Source organism: Thalia democratica, chromosome 1, assembly GCF_965202585.1.
Source record: "Thalia democratica chromosome 1, ktThaDemo2.hap1.1, whole genome shotgun sequence".
Lineage (NCBI taxonomy): Eukaryota > Metazoa > Chordata > Thaliacea > Salpida > Salpidae > Thalia > Thalia democratica.
The window spans coordinates 69058851-69086817 of NC_139165.1; the positions used below are offsets into that span (position 1 = coordinate 69058851).

The window sequence follows — 27967 nt, forward strand, 5'->3', positions numbered from 1 at the left end:
AATTTTTACCTAATTAGAATTTTAAAAATTTGCTTTACTTTAGAAAAACATTTTCCTGACAAAAACACTAAAAAAAATATTTAGTCTTCATGACAACAAAAGTATAAACTTAAAACTAATTAAAACAAAAAAATTGATAGATTTAATCTTAATATAACTTAAATATTAGGGACTTTAAACCTACTTAAGTTTTTCATAACAGTTTAAAAATGAAGACAGAGATTATTTTTTGTTTTCGTTACTTGTTTTGCTACTATTTTGTAAGTATTCACAAACTCAATTTATAAATACTTTTGACACTTTTCCAGACTTTTCCTTACGCTAAAGATCATTACATGTATTGTAAATAAAGGTTTGCACATCAAGAGACTAGACCAAAGCATGTGTTGTGCCAAATATTTCTATAAGTTTCTTAAATTTGTATTTGTAAAGCTAAGACAGCTATGTGTATAACCTTAAACAAAAAAGTCTGCATAAGCAGCAAACTTGCTAAAACTTTTATTATGGTTTCTATTCCATGCTAATTTAAAACACAAAAAGTCACTTGAAGCTTGCGTTTAAGAATTTTAGAAACCAAACCAAACATTTCAAGTGACTTTTCATACTGAGCTCAACACAAGATCAAGTTATGTTTGAAATGTTTTTACTGATAACACTTTACTTTCTGAAAAAGCCATAGGTAGATGCTTTTTCTGCTACTATAAAGTAAAATAAAATTCTTATAAAACTTACTTTTGTTAATGTTTGTATATAGAACTTTTTACAGACTTTTTAACTTATGAAAATAGTTAAAGTGTTTTCTAATTCAAAAATAACAACAAATGGATACAAGTTGTTTAAAAATGTGCTCTTTTTTAAGTATTTTAGTATTTTGTAAAATATCTTTTTTTATCAAATTATCTGTAAAATTTTTATTTTATTTCTTACTTGCTAAAGTTTGTTTTTTCTAATGGTCTAATGAAACTAAAACTAATAACTGGTTATGCTACGAAACGTGCAAGTTAACTTTTTAACACTGTATACACCTGTGAGTTTGAAAATGAAGTTGTAAAAATTGTTAGAACTGCTTTTTTTTTATGCTTTAGTTAGTTATGTTTATACAGCTTTAAAACTAGTTTTTTAGCTATTGCTTCACGAAATTCCTTTTAGGTGAACAAAATGTTTTTTTTTCGAAGTTGAAAGTTTTAAGAAAATTTTATGTTATAATATTTTTCTATTTATACTGATATTTAAAATTAATAGATTAGTATAAGAATAAAACTCAATCAAAATAAAGTATTTTTCAAATTCGAAATAAAGTTTTTTTATTTGAAAAAATTAAAAACGAAGCAGATATTTTTGAGCAGTAACTTTTTTTCTATTTATGTTAAAGTGATGAAAAATTCAAAAAGTTGAAGTATAACTTGAGAACTTTTCAACTCTTTCATCGAATGTTGTTCGACTTCCTGAACAGGCTGGTGTAACGCGAGAGGTGTTATTTATTTAAAAAAAAAACAGTTTTATCTTGAGTTTAGACAGAAACTGTACAATTAAACTAAAATTTTTTTTTTCTAATGATTTCTTTAGCTTTGGTCTATTGCAAAGTTGCAAGTAGTACATTCTTTTTTTTAGCAGAAAAATAATTTTTGTTGTACTATAACTAGAAAATAACTTTTTTATAAACCTTTAGTGTTTAGATTTCTCTTCTTTTTTTTTTAAAGAAAACGATTTCATAAAAATTTTATTTATAAATTTTCAAATTTTTGCAAGACCTATGTTTTATTTTTATTTAGGCGGAGAAGAAAGTTACGTAAATATAAAGCTACTTTGAAGATTAGGTTTACCAAAACATTCTAAGTATGCTTAAAAATTAAAAAAATTACTTTAATTGATCAATTCTTTATGGTTCTGTTACAAACAGAATTGCAGTAGTGAAAGTAACTTAATAAAAAAAAATCGTCAGATTTGTAAGGATAAAGTTGAAAAGATAAATGTTAAATTTTTTAGTTAAAAAATACAAAGACAGAATTATAATAAAAACTTAATATTTAAAAAAAAAAGTATAGCTAAATTAAGCCGTATAATAGATATGTAATATCTGATAGGTTGGCGCCTTAACAAAGTGCTTTGTTTTTATTATTATAAAGAAGTGAAAATATCAATGAGCTTTGTTTTTAAAAATAAAGTTTTGTTTTTTAAACTTACGTTGTTTGAAATACGTAAACACTTAAAAAAATAGATATATTCGAAAACAAAACTTGAAAAGTTTATCAAAGTTTTAGCAAATTTTTAGAGAATTTTTTTATAAATATAGGTACAATTTAAAAATGTTCAAAAATAAGTCTATTACAGCAAAGCATTAAAGTTTTAGTTTACTAATCTAGGATTTGTAAAACATTAAATATAATCTGTACCATTACGAAAAGATTAAATTTTTAATATATACATGCAACAAATGTAATGGTTTTAGTTGGTTTTAACAATATAATTGGGAATGATTTAATTTTTCTAACCAATATAAAAAACTGAAAAAAACAATTTAAGCAAAGTCTTCATTGAAGCAAAAGCAAAAAAAATTTATATTAAATATTTAGTTGTTATCTTTTGCATGACTTATGTTATAACTTTTAAAACACTTATTTAATTTTCATTCATAACCTTTATTAAAAAATGATTCTTGCTATTATATATATTTTTGTTTATTTTTAAAATATGAGCAGCTTATACCAATAGATAAAACTACCGGTGTTTAACAATTTAATTTATTTGAAAATCATACTTAAATTCAAAACATGCTATTTGAATAATGAATATGAAATAAGTTTAACTTGTATAACAATGTAGTAGCACACCCAACAGATTGTATTCGGAACCTTTGCGAGTTACACTTCATATTATTACAAAAGACAAGCTTATGCCAACCTAATTCTTTAATTTACCATTCAATTTTTTTTTTTTTTAATAAATAGTATTAATATGATAATGCAGCTGTTTATATATAAACATATGTTATGTAGTTTTATTGTGTCTCAACTATCTGTACGTCACAGAAAATTTATGAAATTCAAGCACTTTTGTGCATAAAGTATCATACTATATCAGGTACAAAACGTGTAACTTAGAAATTGTTCTTTTTATATCTCGATTGTATTCAAGTTAATCATGATTAAGACAAAATTACAAAAACATGGCTTTTACTAATTAGTTTCTTCTTAACTAATTTAAACGATTCTCAAAAACGTCGTACGAATATAGAAATGTACTATCATGGTTTTTTAAATACTATCTTTTTTTTATGAAAAGAGAACTAGAAAATTTGAACTATGTATAAAGTGTTACGTTTTACACTTTTTAGTCTTTGAGTTGTTACAGATTTTTTGTCACATTTCAGTTTAGTAAAGCATTGGTTATTTTTAGTTTAAAAAAGCTATGTTATTTATACGATTCAAAAAGTATAAGTGCTGAAAATGAACGAATTGAAAATATTACGATGTGCTTTTATCTGATAGATTTTTACTACGTATTATTTGTTGTTAGATATTACACATAGTAAGCCTATAACACTAAAATAATCAAATAATAATTTTCAAAAATATTTATATCAGTTTTTTAATAAACTGTTAACAAAAGCAAACGATTGAAAAGTTTTAAACACATTTAATGAATACAAAAGTAACGGAAACAAAAAAAGACGTATAAAACGTTTATATTACAGAAATTTGTATCCTAATTTTTTTAATAAAACAGTGTAGTATTACTTAAGTAAATAAATAATGAAACTAAAGTTAACTTTTTAAAACTTGTTTATATATGATATTAACAATATTTTCGTATACAACGTCTAACTATCCCACTATGCATTATGGGTTTCTATTACAGCTTTTATAAAATGACATATATAAAGGTCGTTAAATGTTACGAACATTTTGAATTAGGCAACATCATTAGTGAAGGTTTACAAACCTATGATATTATAAAATAATTAGTTATTGTCACTTTATTGATTACCGTTATCGATCGCTTTACCGTAATGTTAGTTTCAGCTAAAAATAAAGTTATCAAGGTACCATGATTTTTTATAACAGTTTTGAGTGTTACAGTAAAAACGCTAGAAAAATAGTTTGTTGTTTTGATTACAATAAGTTCTAATAAATTGTTTAATGTTTCAACAGAAGTGATCGAGCAAAATAACTAAGTTTTAATAATTTTTTTGCTATATGGAAGTTGAGCAAGTAGCAAAATGTGTGTTTCAGAATATAATGATAGTCTTTCAGGGAATACTTTAAAAGTTCAGAGACTATTCTAGTGTCATGTATTTACACAAATCTACAACTACAAAAAAATCATATTAAAAACGTGTTATTATTTCTTACTCTTATTATGGTTTGAAAAAGGATTTTAATTTTCAAGAATAAGATAAAGACAACAAAGTTGCCAAATACTTATGTACCTTAACATTTTTAATAGTTTACTTATCTAGGCTTCTTTTTATTTCTACACACCCTTATTTCATTAAGAATCAGATTATGGTAATTGAAAATTCAAAAAAAAATTGAAACTTTACTTACTTGCTTTATTATTTTACCTCTAAATGAAAACAATGGTTTTGAAAAACATTTTCAAATAAATCCCAGTTTACTTTTTGTAACGTGAAATTTACAGCTAGTATTTTGTGATACACTTTTATATACTAACAATAAATGTTTTATATGTTAAACTTTAAAGCATTTTTTTACCATTTTGATTTTTAATTTTGTAAACATAGTTATAAATCAAAAAACTTTTTAGAGCGTTTAATTTTAAATTACTAACTGAAAAAAGTTATAGAAAGTTTAAAATGCAACGGAAAAGTATTAAAATTATTTACATTAGAACTCTGTACCACTGTTTAAAAACTTTAAAACTTTGAATTAATATGGCTGTAAACATATATTTTTAAATCGCTTGCTAAAAAGCCCAGTAAAACCAAACTTTGTACATGCTTGACTTTATTTCTCCTTTTTGATTTAAAACAGCATAAAACTAGAAACAAATTTAGTTTTATTATCAATTTTCACAACACAGTATGTTTAATTGATAGACTTGTTGTAACGACTTTTTGATTTAAAGTTAAGCTGGTTAACAAACCTAATTAATTGTTTTTTTTAATAGAAAAACTTCAGCTTTAAAGTTTTATTAAGTTACTCCTTTAGAAAGTATTTAGAATTAGATCGTATGCTTTATGTTTGTTGAAAATTTTATTGAACAAACTTTAGAATAAAAGATAATTTAGCTTTGAAAACAGGCCGAGTTCTCAAATTACAGATTTTAATAGCATAAATTAAAGTTGTTAAACTCTGCGCGTGTAGCTATTTGTTAACAAGAGAAGCGCAAAATCTAAAAACTAAAATGAACTCATTAAACGTTTTTTTTTATAGTTAATAATCTATTTAAACTTTATATAGAAAAGGCTGCTGAAAGGAAAAGCCATTGAAATTTCATAATTTAAGACTGTTTTTTAGTCAATCTTGCTTTTATATCTTTTTTATTTTAATAAAATCTAGTTTGAAAAATTTGAACTAAACTTATAATCTGTTTATTTTTGTAGAAATTATATAATGTTTTTATATAACTAGGGATTTTCTTATACAACTAGCAGCCCTGTATTACGTGCATAGTACAACTAACTTTAAGTAGGTACAACAACAATTGACTTTCTTAAATATCACAGCATGAGAATTTAAAGTTTATAACACATAGTTCAAAACTTAAGCTTAAACAAAGGCAATTTTAAAGAAGGTTTTTTATGTGTTTTTTTTTACAAAAAGACACGGTTTGTAGTAGTAAACTGTTCATCTTTTAAAAGTTGTTCATGAAGACTATTTTATCATTAGTCTTGTTATACTGCCAGCCAAGCATAAAAAACGTAAGCACAAATAAAGTTGTTTATTTTTTATTGTAAACAAGCTTACTACATTTCGTTAACATGTGATGTTGTTAGTACTTCAATTTTTAATCTCGAAAAAGGATATAGTATTTTTAAAGATATAAAGTTTTCTCGAGAAGACTTAGATAAATAACACTCTAAAATGTTTTTTTATTAGTTTAACTAGTTTAGCATGACAAGTATTGCTCTCAATATAAAAATACCTAACAATGTACTGTTTTAAAACTGTTTGATCTAAAACAGATAATAGATAAAAACAATAAACTTGCTCACATGAAGTTTAAACAAAGCAAAACTCGATGGTTGAACTTACTTTTTACAAATGCACTGCTATTCGTCGAAATAAGTCTAAGCAAAAGTAAGAAAATGCAACAAATTCTTTTTGTGGGGTTTTTTAAGTTTTGTTATAGAAATTTACTAAATTTATTAAAGTTTTTATTTTTTTAAGTCTGACAATAGTTCATTTAGACTCAATATTATAAATCCAACTGTACAAGTTAGTACTTAAAACTTACAAGAGGTAAGTCTTACAAATGAGCTTCAACTTATTAAGTGTTTAAGACAATTTGAAAAGTATTTAGGTGTACAGGTGCTCTTAAAAAATACAAAAAACACAAAGTCTTTTATAAAAATTTTACACAAAAATAAAACCGAAATTTACACCATAAAAGTTGAGTTAGAAATGACAGCAATCATTTTTACACAGGACTTGATTGTACGGTTACTGGTCACAAGTGCATAAGAGATGAGTACAGTAAAGATAAATGTCTTGGAATTAGCACGTTCTACAGCAAATACGACGATTACTGTTCAGGTTACTATATAGAAGATTTTACTTCATTCTAACAGGGTTGTCTCTTTTAAGCAAGCATGTTTTAATTTTAGTTGGTGCAATTTGAACTTGTTTTACAAACATATTTTAATGATATTCTTTACTTTGTCAGCTTTTTTTTGTACATACCTTAAGCGCGTTATTCTGAAGAATATTCGTACAGAATTTTCATAATTTTATTCATGTTTAGCAGTAACAAAAAAAAGTTTATAGTTGGTCTATCGTATTGATGACTGTAAAAACACTTCACTATAATAAAAAATAGTATGCAGTTATTTTAAAAGCTTTAAAGCAACCTTTGAACAGTAGTTTAAAAGACAAAATGAAGGCAAACTAGCAAATAAACAATCAAACAATACATAATTATTTATCTTAATTTTAAAGACTTCTTCGAGGCCCCGGAAGTTGGACCAAGCTGGATACCGAATCTTCCATGCAGGCCTGAGGACGGGTACTACAGATGCAGCACGACACAAGAAGACAACTGTGTTCGCAGGAGCCACGTAAACGACGTTTGGAAGCCGAATCAATCTTGTAAAAAGAGTAAACCCTTTTTGAAAGAAGAAATGTTCGAATGCACAGATGATGAAATACGATGCGGAACTCATACGTTGGTTTTAATGTTTTAGCATACTTCATAAAAAAAAATGAAGTTGGTTTAATTAATGTTTTTAGACTTTTAGAATAATTAAGTGTTATAGTTCTAATTCTGCAATTTTTCAATCAAGTTTTATAATTTTAATAATAAATTGTTGTCAGTATAACATATTTAAAATAAATTAGAACTTCTTTCTAAGTTTTTCCAAAAAATATCAAACTAAAGTATTTCGGAATAAAAGACAAATAAATGCGAAGTATTTATTTTGTAAACTATGACAAAATGTAGTTGTTTTATTAAACCTTTCTTTTTTCTTTTAAACTTGATTAATGTATGGCACGGAACGTAGAGTTTATAAAATTTAAACATTAAAATGAAAATATACCATAAGTATAAAGCTTTGATGTTCATAATAAAATTCAAGAGCTTTTGAACATCAATCATGCCGTTTAAATGCATTGTTTTTAATTTTTCAACATTGAATTAGTCTCTTTTGTTACAGTAGTTTTGCATTTATAAGTTTGATTGCAATAATTTTTTATTATCAAACTATTTTGTTACAAAAATATGTACCTGTAAAATCTAAGTAAATAAAATAATACATATAACCTTATTATAACTACAATATTTTTTGAACTAAGATTTAAAAACTTCTTTGCTTCTACTAAAATGTAATAAATTTTTGTTATTCTGCCAATTTTTCAGCATGTTTTACGATTGCAGACATTTATGTACAAACAAAAATTTCAATAATTTAAAAGGGTGTATAAGTTTAAGTCTACAACACAAACATTTAACTTAAAACTTTCTTTCTTGATAACCAAAACCTTGTAATAGTCAAACCAAACTAAGTAAAACATAAAACATTATTTTATCACTAACACAGTTTTTTTTACCAAAACGTTTTTTCACCCTTATATTAGCTGATTGTAATTCTATTCAACTTTAAACTAATATTTAAAATCACACTAATTCTTAAAATAGTTTTTTTTAATTCAACAACGAAAACCAAAACATTATTGACAGGAGGTGTGTGAAGCGGTATGAAGTGAACACTCAGTTCGGGTGCACTTTGTTGCAACCTCGTGTCACCTACCTCAGATGTCACCCTGAGGATGAATTTGAATGTCGATTGTCGAAACGGTGCATTCCTCGAAGCTGGGTCAAAGATGGATCGGTTGATTGCTCCTTCAACAAGGTACTTTTAGTTTAAAATAGAAAGTTTCAAGCATTAATAAGTAGAAGCATGTAGAAATTAGTTAAAAAGATATTAATAGTATAAAAAATAGTACATCCGAAGCTTTCTTTAAAAATTAAAAGTCAACTCAAGAAACTAAAAAAGTTTGTTTAATTTTATTCTACAAACATTTTAACATAGATTATTTTATATTCAGTTGTGAACAAAATTAGTTATTTATAGTTTTTAAATTTCCGTTGAAAGTCTTGTATAAATTCGCTATACTTATGTTAGCATGGTTTTGTAATACCTAATGTGATTTAAACACATAAAACAACTTCTTTCACAAGAATAATCAATAAATTGTTGTTTTTAAGTAGAACGACGTGATTTTGTTTACTTATTACAAGTTTAACAAACAAAATTTTAATAAAATTATTATTGAATCATAAGGTAAGTACTGTAAATATAAGCTTTTTTGTATATTTTTAGTTTTCTTCAAGCACAATGTTCAAATTTATCATAAGCTTAATAAAAAAAAAAAATTCATTAAAATATGCCACAATAGTTGATTAAGTATTTTGTGTTATAGTTATTACAAACCGCAGCTTTGTTAAATTATGTAGGTTTTAAAAAATACCGTGTTATCAAAAGATTATTTACGTTTAAAACAATTTTTTTAGTATCATGTTACTTTTAAAGTTTAATTTTTTTCATAAAAAATATATATTTATAATGTTTTTTTTTTGTTAGATTAACTTTAAACTGTTTCTATAAGAAATATAAACATTAAGTATTATAACTTTTTCTAATTTATCATTACAAAAATATAAATTAAACATGGTACTTCAACTTTACAGATAACAAAATTTTAATATTTTTTTTTTAATTTAACCATAGCTCATTGCAACTTACTTAACATTTAATAGTTAATATAAAATAACGTTTAAGCACATATGGAGTTACAATTACATTACAAGTAGTATGCAATTTTGAAATCGCTTTTGATTTTTTGTTTGCATTCCAGACTAGTTTTTTATTTTTAATCACTATGTAGACAGTATTTATCTAAAATGAGTTATTGATTCTTTCTTGTTGATAAATTTTTTTGTTTTATAGTACTCAACTGTAGTTAAAGTGTATTAGAATAGTATATAACAAACAAACTGTAGAAAACATTGTTTTTATTCACTGAAATAGCTAAATTTTAAACTTGTAAAAACAGTTTGAGTTGTAATTTTAAGCTAAAATATAGAAGTTTAAACTTACAAACTATTTGAAATAATTTTTAGAATTTACCTTAAAAATCATTAAACTAAAGTACGATAAATATTAACAAAAGGTTTATTTAATGTCAAAACCAAAATTGAACAATAAATAAAACAAGTTTTTTATAGTTAAAGAACCTTAAAAAAATAATAAATTGGTTTATTGAACAAAAACGAAAAACTGCTCAAAAGTTTTTTGGTTCAAGGACCTGGATACGCAAAATCCTCTCGGTCATCGAGTTGCATACCCAACAAACAAATAATAGTTCTTTTGTAGTTCAATATACTTATCAGAATACTTTTTTGGACAAACTTTTTTTAAAAATGTACTGTTTTAAATTCATAAACTAGAATTAATTTTTTCACAACTACCTTTAAACAAATGAAGCAATTGCCATGAACAGTTTCTACAAAATATTTTTTACATAAAATACTCTTATAAGTAGTTTTTAAACGCAACAGATGGGTATAGTTGACGACAGCGACGAAGCATCCCCACTTCCTCACTGCATCCCTTCTAAAGAGTTCAGGTGCCGGTCGAGCGGCAGGTGCATCCTCAGGGAGCTAGTGATGAACGGAAGAATGGACTGCAATGATGCGAGCGACGAGAACGGGACAATAGCATGCGACCCGAGCACCGAGTTCAGGTGCCAGACGAGCGGGAGGTGCGTTCCGAGGTACCGGGTCAACGACAACTACGACGACTGCAAGGACGCCAGCGACGAAAAAGTCAACAACTTCGCGTGCCACGAAGCAAACGAGTTTGCTTGCGACGTGACGGCCAACGCAATCGCAAAGAGATGCATCCCGAGGGGCTGGTTCCGCAACAAGATCAGGAACTGTCCCCTGACCGGGAACGACGAAGCAACGGATCCGGTGGAAGTTCCGAGGTGCACGAAAGATGAGTTCCGCTGCAAGGACAACAAGCGGTGCATCGACCGCAAATACTTGTGCGACGGAGTGCAAAACTGCGACGACTGTAGCGACGAGGTAGAGGCGTGCGGAGAATCACCTAAAAGATTTCGCTGCCGCGGCTCCGACAAGTGCATTCCTTGGAGCAACACGTGCGACGGGACGCAACACTGCGCGGACGGTAGCGACGAAATTACCGGGTACGGGTTCGGCTTCAAGTGCGACGTTTCGGGCCGCCGCTGCCTCATACCGCAGTTTCAGCTGCAAAGCGACGAAACCGACCTGCCCTCTTGCGACTACCACTCGGATGCGTGCTACGAAAGTGGCACCTGTGTTACCTGCCTCGACGGGAAGACGACGATATCGCGTGACCAGCTGTGCGACGGCTGGATCGACTGTCCCGATTTGTCCGACGAATGTGTCTGCTCGTTTTCGGCAGCGAAGCCTTTGTGCGACGAGGTTTTTGGTAAAAATTTAGAGTACAGTCAGGTTTGTGATAGAAAAAAGGAGGGTGATTTCGACGAGGATTTTTGCATGGACGAAAAATCTGCGCTTCAAAACTTCACTGACGGCTCTTACGACCATAAATGCCATCATGGAGGCTTGGAAAATCAAATGGATTTTCATTACACGCCTACATGGGCGAAAAAATGCGACGGTGTTTACGAATGTTTGATGCCTTATGATGAATGTGATGACAGTTGTAACAAAAACACCAGTTCTTGTCCACTATTTGCAACCGAAAAAAAAGATGTGTTTAAGTGCACAAACCTCAAAGGTTATTCCGAATTCCCAATCACCAGAGCCCATCAGTGCGATGGAGTTGTGAACTGCAAAGACGGTCTTGATGAATTACTATCAACCTGCTTAGAAGCAAGAGCTAAATGTAAATCCGATTGCAATCAAGAGAGGTTTGAATGCAACGCCGGCACAACAAAAGACATTTATACAAGCGTTCTTACGAACATAACGAGTGTTCCCAAAACAAAAACATGCGACCTGGTCGTCGATTGCATTATGGACCAAAAAGATGAAATGGGTTGTTCCAACTCTTCGCATTTTTATTGCACGGGAGGCAAACCGCTGTTCATCGAAAAGAGCAAGATGCGCGACGGAACGATCGACTGCGAGGACAGGAGCGATGAGTGCCCACCGCCTGAGTTTTGGGTCAACAACCCCTTCAGCGACTATAAGGAACTTTTCAAGAACATTTTTATGCGAGTGTGCGTCTGGTTTTCCGCGATTTTTTCAATCGTCGCCAACTTGAACGTTATAATTTTCAGCGCGCGCAAGCTGCAAGAGATCAGGCAAAAAAACTCGGTTGGTTTTTGCAACCGACTTCTAATCTTTAATCTGGCGCTAGCCGATTTCGTTATGGGAATTTCGCTGCTCATACTGGCTTGCAAGTCAGTTCAGATGTCTGGGGAATACTGCGTGTTCGATTTAATTTGGAGAACTTCGGGGTGGTGCAATTTAGTCGGTACTCTGACCATCGTTTCAACACAGGCCAGCGTTAATATACTGCTCGTTCTGACTACGCTTCGCTTGTATGTCACTTTGCGACCTATGACCTCAGCACACATTATACGTCACAGATTATGCAACATTATGGCGAGTCTGTCGTGGACAGTGGCAATATTTTTTGCTATTTACCCGCTGTTGGGTGACCACTTCAAGCAAACGATGTTAATAAAAACTTCCCCGTTTTTCAACTCTACCGAAATAACTTTGCAGCAACTGAACTCTTACATAAATCGAACTGAGCTCATCGCAAACAAAACTTTAAATCTAGTCGTGCATGAAAGCACATCTTCTGACGTCCGGTCGGTAGTTCAACTCGGCTTCTTCGGCTTCTACAGCAACAGCAGCGTCTGCTTCCCCAACCTGTACACGCACCCGGGCAGCCCTCACTTCACCTACTCGCTCTTCATCGTCGTCTTCAACTTCTGCGCGATCCTCTTCATCGCGGCCGCTTACATCACCATATACCGCAGCTCGTCACTCATCGTCGTCAACCCGAGGCGCAGCAGCAAGTCAGCGAACGACGACAGCCAGCCGGACGAGAGAAAGACGCTACGGCGCCGCATCACCGTCGTCATAGCGACCAACACGATGTGCCTTCTGCCCGTCTGCCTCATGGCCTTCGTCAGCTTCAGCGGCAAAGTCCTGCCCTCGGAAGCCTACAGCATCTCGTCGGTGCTGCTCCTGCCCGTCAACTCGCTGGTCAACCCAATCGTCTACTCGACCATGCACCGCAGGGTCTACAACGCGGTGGCGGAAATGTGGAGGAAGCGCAAGGAGCGCGGGGGGCCGAGGGGCAGCTGCGGGTATTTCCCCGCCAACGGGCACCGCAGGAGCCGCTTTATCAGTGACGTGACAGAGCAAATCGAGCTGAACTCGGGATGAGCGTTGAATTTTAGCATCGTGTATTTAACTGTCATTGTATTCTGAAAAAGTTTAAAATACTGTTTTATAAACCTTAATTAATAGTTATTAAAAAAATAATCGAATTGCAATATGTGAGTAAACTAAATTGAACTTATAACCGTTTTAACACTTTTAGAATAAAAATATTTTGAAAATCAATTTTGAAATAAAACAAAATTTAAAAAAAAAAAAAGCATTTAGTTGTTGTGACATAAATGTAAAAAGCATGAAAATGTATGTGTGTAAATATAGAAAGTAGGTAAAAGTACAACGACTTTAATTAAAGCTATGATTATAGTAATTATCATACATTAAACGTTATACTAACTTTTATAAGCTTAAAGAAACAGATGTTCAAAGAATTTATCTTTTTGATGAAACCAAAGGCATATAAAAATACTCAAAGTTTAAAAACAATAAATGAACTGCAATAAATGTTGTCGCACTGTAAAAATTTAATCGTTCTTTTTAGTGTTGTTACTTCAATCATTTGTTTAATTTGACTAATTTTTGTTATTTAGGAAAAGTACACAAATATTTATTTTTTTCTTTAAGTTATGTTTTCGTTTTTAACCAGATATCTTTTATGTCTTGTAACTTACTTAAAATATAAATTTAAGTTTTTTTACTTTTTCAAAAAAAATTTGTTTTTGTTTTCATGTTGTTGCTGCTATATTAATAAAAACAAAGTTCTAAGTTGTTTTATTGTACATAAAACATTTATAAAACTACTTTTAGAGGCTTTTTTCTGCACTTTTATTCTTTTGTTATAGTTTTTTTGTAATATTATTTTTATCTACTTATACGATTATGTGACTAAAGTTTTCCTTTGTAAGATAGGAAACATTCAGTTGTTGTACCATTCCATAATTTTATAAACTGTTACTTTTTTTTTGTTTTAGTAATGTTTCAAAGGTTTTATCTTTTAAGTAAATGCACTCGATTTCATTCGTAAAAAACGTTCAGAATTTTATAGCAACTAACTTTTTTATTTCACTTAACTGAGTTTTGCTTTACACATTTAGCACTTGAACAGGATACTTTTCATAATTATGTTTTTTTATTAGTAATAAAGAAACATAAGTTCTTTACTGAAATAATTTTCATTTGTTTTTTAAACGTTAATATAGTACTTTTACTTTTTTATATTAGGATTTTAACATTATTTTCAGGGTAAAATTATTTTTTTTTTTAATTGAATTTTTTTATTTCTAATATTTGATAACTTAAAACTTAAGTAAGCAATAAGTTCTTTTTTAACCTGTTGTAACAAGTCGTACAAAACTATGATGTATATTTTTTTGTACAATAAACTTTCGTATTGAACATAGTTATAAGTAAATTTGTTTTTATGAAAAATTGATTTAAAAGCAATTTTATCAATTTAACACATTGACCAAAAATAAGTTAAAACAAGTATCTAGAAAAAAGTTAGATAAACTTTGACACTAGCTAGCTAGTTGATCTATTTATAGGTGACAAACGGCACATTGCACCGGCTCGTTAAATCAAGTTAAGATGACAAATTGAACTTCTCTGGCTAGATTTTAAAGTGTGCTTGCAACAGAGCTTAAGTTTTAATGGCGGGAAAAAGAGTTGTAATCGTGAGTGGCATGTTTACATTGGCTCACCTGGTATTTGCTTGTACGAGAAAGTACAGTTATTAATAAAGTTTAAAGTGGAATAGTTGATGCTATAAAAATTTTAATTTTTTAAATTTTATACTTAAATCCTTCTATATTACTAAACTACTAACGTTAAAAAAATAATTTATTTTAGGCTGCGTTTTGTTTTATTTTTTTTCTATAAATAAAAACTGTCAAAAATTTTTGGTTTAATAGTAAGTGTACATACAGAAAACTTATTGACTGACACACTACAAACTCTATGATATTTTATTATTTAAAAATATTAAAATAAAGTACAGTAATTTAAAATAAACATTAAAGTTTAAACCTCTAGTTTAAATCATATTAAAGTAAGCTCAGTTAAGTTAAGCTATAAATAATTTAAATGGTATTATTTTTTAAATGCTAAAAATCTAGTGAATTAATCAATAATCTTGTAAGAATGTTTTACAAAGGTTAAATTATAAAAGACCTGTTTTATCTGCCTACATACCTTTTTTGACTTTGAAAATATAATTTACTGAACAATTTTAAATGCTTTAAGTGTACTATAGTATTAATATTGACCTGTCTGAAACATTTTATAACATCTTAAAAGTGTATATAAGTTAAATCATTTATACTAGTTTAAAAGAATAACAACTTCAATTTTTTATGGTTAAGTATTAAATGTGTCCTCTTTTATTTTTGTAGTTTCTACTATATGCTTGCATTAATTTTTTTTTTATTTTTTTTTTATCTTTGCTGTAAACACGTTTTTATAGATAAAGGGGTTTTTAACTCTCTTATCAACGCAATGATATATTTCCTTATCTGTAAGTTCTTCTCTGAAGCCAATTATCAATTTTTTTTTACGTTTTAAAACTTCACTGTTGTATATCTTTAAAGTTTCTACAAAAACAACTAACAATTTATTATAATACTTTAAATATATGTATAGCGTTTTTATTAAACACAAAAAAATGCATATTATAACAGCAAGAACTACTAAAATATAGCCAGACATATTTTACAGAATTTTCTGGTTTTAAAACTATAAAATAACAGCAAAAATGTTGATTTTAATCAGTGATCAATTAAAGTTTATACGGCTTAATTAATTTAAAATTTGTAAATAATTAAATGCATTAAATTTTTTGATATCATTTAATATAGTACATTAAAAATTTAGTAGAAAATTTTAAAAATAAAGTAAATCAGACAACAGCCTAACTATAAACTTTTCAGATAGTTTAATAGTTGTTGACGAAAAAAGTTCATATTAATTATTATTAAAGCAGCAATTTAACGTTAATTAGTTTTAATTTAAACTTTCAACAAAAACATTTATTTGTAAGGTAGAATTTTATTTTTTATTACTTATTTGTTTAATAAAAATTATTTTTAAGATAATTGTTTTAATTGTAATCAAATTTAAATCATAATAACTTTAACAACTTTAAACATATTTATGTAAGAAACACGTCTAGGCACTAATATTTAAATTGTTGGTATTTTTTTGATCAACAAATGTTTAAAGTATAATGTATTTTTTGGCAATATTTATAACAAAAGCTGTAAATCTTTTTATTGTTTTTTATATATTCTAATTGTCAATAAACAATATCAATTACACGTGACTAACAAATATATTTGTTTGAAAGATGTGTAGATACAAATAATAAGGTTTTTTAGAAGGCTTTAGCTAGATGTAAAGCCTTTTTTAATATGTAAGTTTTACGAAAACTTACATCTATTATTGAAATGAAATAACTTATTTTACTTGCGGCCAAGAAGTTTGTTTATACTTTACAAACATAAAATAATTAAGTTTTAGGTACAGCTTAGTTTTAAAATTTGCTAAAGAATGTACTTATGCTTTTTCATTTAAAGGTAGTTAAGTTTAAATTTGTATTACGAGTTACTATTCTAATGAAAAATTTCTGTTTTTTTTTTCACATATATTTTGAGAAAAAATTAGTTTTCTTTGATTTATATAATATAAGTTTTTTAAAACGATCAACACTCATAATGCTATTTTTAAAGCACTTGCTTTAAAAATCTTTTTATCCTAATACTTAAACATTTAATTTATTTTTATCTATATTATTTTAAAAGTAAGGTTGTTAAATGGATTTTGGGAAAAAAAGCAGTCGTTTTACTTTTTAGTAAACTTAATATTCGTTTAATTTGGAAAATTATAGATGTAATATTATGTAATTTTCCTTAATATTTTAATTTAATTAAGAATCAATTAAACTTAGTCGAAGTTAGTTATAATAAATCAGAAAAAATAAAAAAATTATAATTTTTATTGGTTATATGTATTTTTTTACTATTAGAAAATTTTTAATTCTTTTCTCAAAATTTGCATATATTAAGTATTGTGAAGTTTTTAAATGTTAAATAATATTATATATATTTCAAAGCATAAATAAGTAAAATTAATCTACTAACTAAAAAAGAATTAAAAGTTTTGTTTTTCTAACTTTTAGTTAGTCAATTGATATTTTTTTCATTTTGTTAATAAAAAAAGAACCTTTAATTAAATTAAATTTTAGCCAACTGACAAGCATTCGACAAATTGAAAATGATAAAAAGTATAACCACGTCGATTACAAATAAAATTCAAATTAGTAACAGTTGTTAGATTATCAAATAAATTTTAACGACAACTGAGAAACAGCTTTTGAAATTAAAAAACTGTTTTAGTAAAAATATTTATTGCAAAGAACAGAATGAGCTATTAATTGAGTTTAAAATTATCTTAATCATTTTTTTAAATATAAACCCTTATAAACTGTATTCCATTACATTTACAACAATCTGTATTTTAAAACAATTACTAAAAGATTTTTTTAATAAAAATAGATAAATTAAAACTATTTATTGCTGAAGTTTTCATACTAAAACAACAAAAATTAAAAAACTATTGAAATTAGAGTCATTACCAATTTAATAAATGTGACTAAATCTGGTTCCAAATAGTAAAACTATGATTAAAAGTTTGTGTTATAATATAACGTTATTTTGACAGAAGTATTGATTCTGGACGAAGACCATACTTTATAAAGCTTCACATATATTTAAAAATACTATAGGTGTATGTATGTATAAGTTTATGAATATAAAATTTAAACTCTTATAATTTTTTACATCAAGCAACTATTTAGATTTTAATTAAAAATAAATCAAGTTTATCATAAACAAATAAAAACAAAACAAATTATGTTTTACGTTCTTAGCTGTTTATTTTTATCTTTGCATTTTTAAATAACACTTTAATTTTAGTACAACACTATGTAGTTTTTAAAATATATCTTCATTAATTAACTATTTTTAATCATAGAAAACAATTAAACAGTCTTTGCATAAGTTAATAATACAATTTTAATACAATTTTTCTATTTAAACAACATAAAAATAATAAACTTTCTAGATACTTTTTTTAATATATTTGTAATCTTTTACATAAATTTTGACTCTTTATGCTAAAGTATGTTGTAATTAAACTTATATTTCATCTTTCCAAATATCATTCATAACTCAGTGAAAATTATGTGTTTGTCCTTTAACACATATAAACTATAATTTAGTCTAACAATTTTTACCTATTAAGTAAAAACAATTAAAATTACGAATTCACAACGTTTTTAAATCTTTCGAGCCGAAGATTTCAAGGTCATAGGCGGTCAAAGAATTTTTTTTCATAAAAAAACCGTTTCTTTACCTTTTTATTGTATATTTTTATTAAACTAATTAGTTATCGTTCAAAACAGTGAATTTTATCACTGAAAATAAATTGAAAAAACTAATAAATGTTTTTTGTTTACTTAGGAAATAGTAAAATTCTACAAACTCGAGTAAAAATGTTTAATTTATTTGCTTGATTATAATAAATTTACTTATAATATAAAATCAAACTTCAATTAAACAAGTTTATTTAAGAATATTTTGTTTATGTACTTTTTGTTTATATACTTTTTGTTTATATTAAAGCATACTAAACTCTTATTATAAAAATTGAAATAACTAAAAGTTAGTAGAAACTTGTTCTTTTTTTGTCAATTTATGTCAAAAATGACATTTATATTGGGTTAAACGACATTTATTTAGTTAGAATCGTTAAATTGCTTAAATATCGGTACTAGATCAACTAAGACAAATCCGACAGATTTAGAACATCTTTTATAGAACATTAAAAAAAGTTTTAAGCTTAGTCAAAGATAAGGAATAAATAACTCTACATTTGAAACAATTTAAATAAGCTTTAAAATGTTTTTCTTCTAGCAAAGTTGAAGAAAAACACTTTGTTTAGAGTTTTACTTTTTAAATCACAGGTCAAATTTAAGTTAAATTGAACTTGTTTTGAACAAAGTTAAAACCATAATTTTAAGAAATTAGCAAAAGCGATCAAGATCATGATTTTATTTACTTTGCACTTGATTAAAAAACAAAAATAGTTTTAAGTTTCTTTATTTGTTCAAAGTCGTTTTGTTAGAATTAATGGTTTTAAGATTTATTTGAGTATATCTTAAGTTTTTTTCATTCATTTTATTTGTATTATAAACTAAAGATTTTAAGCACATTTGGTTAAGTAAAAACTTATTATTGAAGTATTTTAATTCTTTTTTAGTTAAATTTAAATACCTTATAAATTTATTTAAATCTAACTAAATCGTTCATTAAATGAAGTTTTAAATGAAATTTACTGAGATACCCTTTATACCGATATAAAATAGTCTCGGCATAAAATCTGAAGTTATTTTAAGATAAAATAATAAAAAAAGAAAAAACTACAAACTAAAATTTTAATATCCTACAAATTTGTTTAAAATTACGTTATAAAGCGTAGACAAACACTTCTAATAATAATTCACTTTTAACAGTAAGTCACAGGTTTAAACTGTGTTCAGTTATGTATATTTATTTATGGCTGAGTTCACAGTCTTAACTTCAAAATAATATTTTCTAAAAATCTTTTTATACACATACATTAACATATTTTTATTATTTTTCCTTAATTAACTTATCAAAGGCGAAAAGAAATTAAAAATATTTTTTTAAATATTTTACTTTTACCATATAAATTACTAAAACCATCAGCAGCTTTTAATTACACAACGGTTAGTTAAAGATGATTTCGTAAAATAAGCTGAATTACTGGTAGCTTAGGAAGTATTCAAATTAAAGTTTGAAATAAGTTTTTCTTAACTATAAACTTTTAAGTAATTTAGTTTACACGAAAAATACACTTTTGCACTTCTAGTTGTTATTTTGATTATTATATTACACATATATTTGATTAACAGTGTTTTAATAAGCTTCCAAATCTAAAATAGTTTAGTGAATTTAAAATTGCTCAGTAATTACTAAACTACATTGAGAGGTGAAAAAGTAGAATTGTTGTTGGTGTTTATTTAATTGATACAAGCTTTAAAACAACTTAAATATTCAATTTTTAACATAAGATTGTATTTTAAATTAAATAGCAACTTTTTACAGCATAAGTAGTAAGTCTTAGCGAGATAAGAGACAGAAATTAAAAATGAAATAGTTTAGTTAGCCAACCGTAAAATTAATTAAAAAAGCGATTATTTTAGAAAACTATGCCATGTATGGCTATGTACAAATAATTTTTTTGAATACTTCTTTCTAAACTGAAATTTATTATACTTTAAAGTTATTGTACGATGTAGTAGAAAATGTATATTTTGTATAAATGATGTTTAGAAATTCTTTTAAAAGTGTTAAGTGTAGGTCAGGAGTCGGCAAACCGCAGTCCAAATCTGGTCCGACGAGTAGAATTTTGTGGCCCGCGACGTATTTCTTAGCTTGGTAGAAATTTTAAAACTTTATAATCTATGTTTTTAAATGTGCTCTTAATTTTATCGTAAGTAAACAGTAGAGCTGATTAAAATATAATATAACCAGTAATTTATTTTTCAAATCTTTTCAAGAATATATTTAAAAACAAAGTATGGGTTTATATGCTATAAATATACTATATGCTATAAATATACTGCTGTATTATTGTTTTACCTCATTTGCATAACGTTATAAACTATTAAAATTTTCAAGCTTTACAACTACAGCCGACTCGAAAACAAAAACTTTATTAATTTTTTTTCATAGCATAACCGATAAACAAGCAATGACTTTAGTATTAACTTAGACTATCTAAATGGCTTAAGTCCATAGGCTCTTAAAAAACTTGCTTGTTATAAAATCCGACTATTGAAAAGCAAAAGCTCATTGTAGCTTGCCTATTATTTTAGCCTGTTAAGATAAAAATAATCGTTCATAGATACTTTTTTTAACATTTAAATAAAAAAGGAAATTTAAGTGAAAAAATCGAAAAAAGATATAGTTTAAATAAGGAGAAAGTAAAATAAAAAAATCAAAAGTTACTTCGTATTAAAAAACTATTAATTGTTTAATTATTAGTATCTTTAATAAAAAATTAACGTCTTTCAACTTCTTTTACTTTCTGAAAAATGACACTTTCTATGAATTTTTTAAACTACCATTAGTTTAAAATTGTGTAGTTAACTAAAATAAACATTTTTTAACGAGAAAATATTTTTGTATGACCCAGAAATATTATTTATTGTTGATGTGCAGCTTTAAGAAGAAGACTTAGTTTTCTCATGAGTATTTAAGTTGAATATGTACTTAAAAATTGTTTACTTAAAAATTTTTTGTGACTTGTAATTTACAATGCTTTCAAAAATTATACAAGCTACAATTATTAGTAAAAACCTATGAAACAATAATTTATAAAAAGTATTAAAACTGAAGTTTATTTTTTTTGTAATTCAAACGCATTTAAGACTCACAAGTATTAAAAATATCTTTATATTAATGAAATTAGTAAGCGTTGGTATTTAACATTATAGCAACTTATTTTTATCACAATTTTTGGAAATTATATAAAAAACTTTTAGAATACACAATAAATAAAGAGGCACCAAAACGTTTTTAGTGCAGACATGTACAACAAAACAAAATTTAAAAAAAAAGATAATGGCTAGTAATAATAATTTGGTATGATGCACTTATAGATCTTAATTTTAAAACGTAAATCTAATAAACTGATACAAATTTTGAACAAAAAGTTACACAATGTTTGTTTTCAATGATATGTAGTGTATAATACTTCTTATTAGTTCTTGAACTTATGTATTATTATATCTATACTGTATATTTGTAGTTTTCCACACTACCTAAAACTTTTGTTTTTCTACGCATGGGTCGGAAAACTACCGCCAGCGGGCTAGATCCGGCTCGCCAAGCGTAAACCTTAGGCCTTCAACGTATTCTTTACCTTTACAACAACTTGTGCAAAACAAAAAAAACTGATATTTGTTTTGATAAATGTTTATAATTGTATTATTAAGTGATTTTTGGCCAGCAATGGAGCTTATTCATTTATCCTTTTAGTACAACTTAATTTTTATATCCTTTTTTTAATTTTAGAACGAAGTTTTTTTTTTTTTTTGTTAAAAAGACCCGAGAAGATATTTTTTTAAAGAAGTTTTGTAGTAAATTTAGTACTTTACTTATAAAAGTCGGATGACACCTGTTGTTATATGACTACATGACTGTTGTTGGATGACCCCTGTTGGTACTTCTATATTGTTTCATAAAGATTCTGTTTAAATTACACGATGGTTTACTAGTATTATTTCCATTACATAACCATTTAAGCTGTTAGATAAAATTTTGCTACCAAAAAACAATATCTGATCTTTCATCACATTTTTAAAACAAGATAGTAAGTGAAAATTATGTTTGTATGATAAATTATTTTAGATGTATGTTATGTAATATATTTGATTGTTTTGATTAATCTGACAAACAAGACTTATAATACTTATAAATGATAGTAATAAATTTGTACGTATTTTTCTGGCCCAAAAAAAAGTTTTAACAACTTTATCATAGTGAAGGTTGATTATTATTTAATCCATATATAGGTTTTAATTTAAATGTTCAAAGTTTGTATTAATTGGCAGAAACTATTTTCAAAAGTTTGTGATAATTTGTTAAAATAACTTTGGGGCTCGTTTTGAAAAATGATTGATAATGCAAAAATTATTTCACTTAGAGACTTTTTATGTGAATTGTAGTGAAGCGTTTTATTCAATTTGTCACAACAAAACATCGTGAAATGAAAACTCGTTTTTAATTTCTATATCTCAAAAAAAATTGTGCTAGCTGTTTAAACTCTAAAATGAAACCTTACTATCTTTATCGGTCAGTAATATAATTTACCATATTTCAATACCCGACAAACAGATTCTGTGAGATCTAACTTAGTTTAACTTTAAATTCCAGCTTCTCTATAAAATTTTCTCAAAGATCCGCTTTAGCTATCTCGTTAATTTGAAGTTATTAGTTATATTAAAGCTAAAATGTGTATCAGTGTTCTAATATTTTTCAACCTAGCAAAAAAAAATATGATATTCCATTCACAGTTTTAGCAATACAATTGATTTATACAATTTAAAAAACGAAACAATGCTAAAGAGTTTGTTTACATCTAAAGACGACAAAGACGTTAATATTGCAGAGTCAAATGTTCTGGTTTTATCCACTACTTCAAACAAATATTAAGTAAATACTTGAAATGAAAAGTATAAGTAACTTTAGCTTTCTTTTGCTGCTTAGAGTTTATTATTGATAAAATATGTCGTAAAGGAGTTCCAATCTCGTGAATTTTTGATATACTGTATAACATTAAACCAAATTAACTAAAAAGTCTGAGTGTCGTAAAAAATATTTTCTTATTCACTTTTTCAGACGAGTTTTTGAATTTAAACTATCTAGCAGTAAATTATTTATTTATGTTTTGGGAAAACAAATAAAATAACTTATGCTCCGTAAAAGAACGATATTTTAAATTAATTAACCTATTTACAGTCGTATCAGTCTTTAATCTGAATTTTTGAAATGGCTTTGTTGTTATTTCGTTATCAAGTATATGTAGATATGAAATCGGTAAAAGAGCATTTTACTTATCCTTAAGCCTAATTAACTAAATAAAAGACTTTATTATTGAGTACTTAACACTTTCTTTATCTTAAATTATTTTTTATTTTAATGATATATTTCAAATTTCAAATTTTTCATATAATTTAATTTATAAATCATAGCAACCAACCACTTTGGGTAAGTCAACTTATTTAAGCATTGTGAGAGGAAATATTTTAGAAATTTTATTAATGTTACCACAAGAATGAACCAGTTAGCTTTATAATTATACTTCTGACTTAAAATAACATTTTTAATAAAAAAACACAAGGTTGATATATTTGTAAACTGAATAGGATAAAAAAAATTCCTTCAACTTTTTGTTTTCGTATAATACATTTATTTTTGTTAATATATGACATAAGTTGTAGGACGGAAATTTAAATTTTTTAAACAAAACTTAAAATGAATGTACGAAAATGATTATTAAAATTCATAAAGGAAAATCTAAAAATTACTTTAATTACTGTTGGAAAACGACCTTCTATCAACAAACTCTTCATAAATAATCTAAAAAGTGCTAAAAAAATAATCTTCATAAAAAGTGCTGAAAAATAAAAGGTTCTACATTAATAATGATACATAAATGTCGAAGCATGAGTTATTCTATTGTAATGAACGTAATCACAATGATATTAAAATGCCTGAATTATGTAAACAAAACGAGTTTAGTTAGAAAATAACTATGTACCAGCTAACTTATAAACTCTTGCCCTTTAAAACATAATCATTATTAACTCGAAATTGTGTAACTCTTGCTTTTTAGCTAATGATTTACCTCCTGAATCAGCAAAATTTTTAAGATATGTTTGATTTAATCTCTATCGTTTTTCTTTTTTATAAAAAAGTTTATAAAAAAATCAAACTATCAAAAATTTAACAAAATTCTATAATAAGTTTTAAAATTTTATGCTTAGTTTGTTGTTTAATGCTATTGATTTATAATTATTTCTTAATTGATAAATACTTAAGGATAGTTGTTCATATTAATTTTCAGTTTCTTTAATTTCAAAGAAAATTTTTCATTATCAAGTATTATAATAAATTAATTTAAATTTTAAGAAAATCAAACTAGGTATTACCTTACCAAATATATACACTTCAAAATGATTGACATAACTTTGTTTAAAATATGAAATATACCAACAAACTCCTCTTATTCTAATAACTACACTTCGAACAATTAACTCATAAAACCTGATTTTTTAATTTAAATTATACTAATTTATAATATTCTGAAGTTAAAATAGTACGCGTTTTTAGATGTAGATTTTTTTTTAATACTGAAAATTAAAAACTTTTTTTGTAACTTACAAAGTGTTATTAAAGCGCTTTTTATCAGGTATATTCAAAAAAAATACGTTAAAAACTTAAAAAAATATAAATTGTGTGGCAAAACTTTTACAATTTATTTTTTTCATATTTTAGGATATAAAAAGCAGAATACTTATAATTGTGATTAAAGTACAGATTGTAAATACAAAATAAAGATGTACCTTAAAAAAATAATTTACAAGAGTGTAAAGCGTTAATTTGTAAGCTAAAAACGTTGTTAGCCATTTAATGTACTTTTAACCTTTATATGAGTCTGTTACAGTTTTTTAAAATCATATACAAAATTTGAAAAATAAACAATGTAAGATGCTGTCAAACAGGGTCTTATAATACTTAATAACATTATTACTAAGTAAATTTTAATCAATAACTTTGTCAAATTTGTTTATCTAAGAAGCATAATAAACCATAAGCAATACTTGTTTGTCTATCAAGTTTATTCTAACGTGGTTCCCAACTTGATGACCAAGAGTTTACACCCAAGTCCTTAGACCAAACTTATTTTTTTGAACTTTCGTTTATTTTTTTGATTTTATTGAATAAACTTATTATCAAACTTATATTTATTCATTAAGTTCAATTTCACAGACAATTGGATTTTTTTAAAATCTGGTTTATAAAAATGGTATTGGGTCAGAGAAACACATCACTTTAGCACAGAGTAACACTTTAGCACGGAATGACACATTAGCACAGAGTAGCATTTTAGTACAGATTTTTTTGCAAATTTTTTTTTATGCTTAAATAACATTTGTACTATTATGTTTAAAAATCTAAAAACGAACTATGCAACATGCTAACTAACAGTTAAAAAGCTTTAAACGAGCCACAAGTTAAAACTTTAATTAAAACTAAAGCATAAGTAAATTTACAAACTTTATTTTATTTTTATTACGATATAATTTTAAATTGAAACATTTTAATACTTTTACTTTAAAGTTTTCGACATCAAACTACTTTTATAAAGGTACCAATAAATACAAGCTCTAGAATTCTTGAAACTTTTTAAAAGTCTAAAATTGATTTTAATAAGGTTAAACTTAAAGCGTAAATTGTAAATAAAAGGCGAGATTTATAAAAATTAAAAACTTACTTATTTTATTTTTAAAATACATATAGCTTTGAACACCATAATAGATAAAAATTTTAAGTCCTTTTTATTTCTACATGCACGCATCTCGCAACTTTTTTATGCTTATCTATGTGTTATAAAAATTATATATAGACTATTATAATGGTAAATAAACTTAATTCAACAAATTTTCTACTCATTTAGCTTTTTTATTAATTCATTGTTCTAAAACTTTAATTAAAAGTTGTCGTAGTATAAACTTTATTTATAGTTTTTTTAAGACGATACTTTAAAAAGTATTACAACTAATTTTCACAATTATTTGTTTGTTAACTTAATAATTATCAAGCAATTAAACATTATTTAAATAAGTATTTTAAAAGGTTTAGAACTATTTCTCGCAAAAATGTCATTCCGTGCTAAATAAACGCCGTGCCAAAGTGTCACTCCGTGCTAAAGTGACACTCCGTGCTAAAATGTCACTCTGTGCTAAAGTGTCACTCCGTATTAAAGTGTCACTCCTTGATAAAGTGACGCTGTGCTTTACGGACAACCAAAAAAAACAGCCCTAAAAAGCTTTTATAAATTTCATTTTGTAAAAATTCTATTTAAAATTTGAATTTATAAAATATGAATAAATTACGAAGTTGAATAATATTTTTTGATGTAATCTGTTTACGAAGTACATAAAATAATACTTTACACAGAATTTTCGTTGTTTTTATAAAGATATATAAAATAAACTCTTAATAAAAGTCATACTGAAGTTAAACTTTTTTTTATTTTATTAGATTTTATTGTTAATAATATTTTTTTCTTATTATTAGATAAACGATTCAGTATCGTTCTGCAGTTGTAGTACTACCAGTGCTCGTCAGTTGAAATAAATACTGCAAAAGTTTATTGTAAGTGACAAGCACTAGTATTAATACAACTAATAAACTTAAAATCACTGAACCGTTTATCTGAAGCTCTTTAAAGTTTTTTTAAGTAGTGCAAAGTTATATTAGCTTATCTTAAAGTGATTTTTAATATGCTTATAAATAGGGATTTAAATATTGCGAAAACTAAAAGGATTACAAGTCCTAGCCGAATCAAAAATTATATATATTACTTTTTAAGGAATTACACTAAACCAGGGGCGTGTTTTGACTGGTTTCCTGTTTCCTGTGAACCCCCTGAAAAAAATGAAAAAAAGATTCTTAGAATATCTCTAAGAACGTTGTTTATTAAGTTTGTTTTGATTATTTAATAACCTTTGAATAATGAATGTTGAATTTATAACACAGAAAGATTATAAGTTTCTGTAACAAAAAATGCTCGTTTTTGCCCAGCTGAAATAGATTTAAAATAAAATTTTAATAGTGACGTGATAATAGATAAAAGTTTTAAAGTCGATTTTTTTTTCTGGGAAACTTTTTTGGATGATTTATTATCAAGATTTTACATTCTGTTTTAAAGGTATTTTTAGATTTTTTAAAGTTCAAAAGTTTTTATTTACCTTAGAAAATTTTGTTTCAGCTGTGATTTTTATTAATTCTCTTCCAAACAAAATATGAAAATTAATGATAATGCTCGTAAAAATTATGTTCTCAGTTGTTTTATTTAGGTGACTTGCAATTTTATTTTCGACAACTTCTAAAAGTTTTTTATTGAGTTTTGTACTATACAACAGATTTATTAAGTTTTTTTTTCAAAGTTTAAACCAATGGTTATAATATGCTAAGATTACCTGCAAGTTTTGGTCTTTAATTACCTATATTAGTCATAATACAATGTTCGTTATTTTCATTAATTT

General features: G+C 26.4%; 1 protein-coding gene across 1 annotated transcript; it reads left to right on the plus strand.

Moving 5' to 3' along the window:
* Nucleotides 1-6152: 6152 nt before the first annotated feature.
* On the plus strand, nucleotides 6153-13611 carry LOC145849179 (uncharacterized). The gene is made up of 5 exons (XM_082954278.1): nucleotides 6153-6263; nucleotides 6612-6719; nucleotides 7122-7347; nucleotides 8362-8533; nucleotides 10243-13611. The coding sequence occupies exons 1-5, from the start codon at nucleotides 6179-6181 to the stop codon at nucleotides 13096-13098; spliced, it is 3447 nt and encodes a 1148-aa protein (XP_082810404.1). The 5' UTR covers nucleotides 6153-6178; the 3' UTR covers nucleotides 13099-13611.
* The last annotated feature ends 14356 nt before the right edge of the window (nucleotides 13612-27967 follow it).

Excerpts from the sequence above, each read along its gene's own strand:
- LOC145849179 (XM_082954278.1), top strand. The coding sequence starts at position 6,179 with ATGAAGTTTAAACAAAGCAAAACTCGATGGTTGAACTTACTTTTTACA. Across the intron at positions 6,264-6,611 it reads CGAAATAAGTCTAAGCAAAA|GACTTGATTGTACGGTTACT; the intron begins GTAAGAAAATGC and ends ATTTTTACACAG. Across the intron at positions 6,720-7,121 it reads ATACGACGATTACTGTTCAG|ACTTCTTCGAGGCCCCGGAA; the intron begins GTTACTATATAG and ends TTAATTTTAAAG.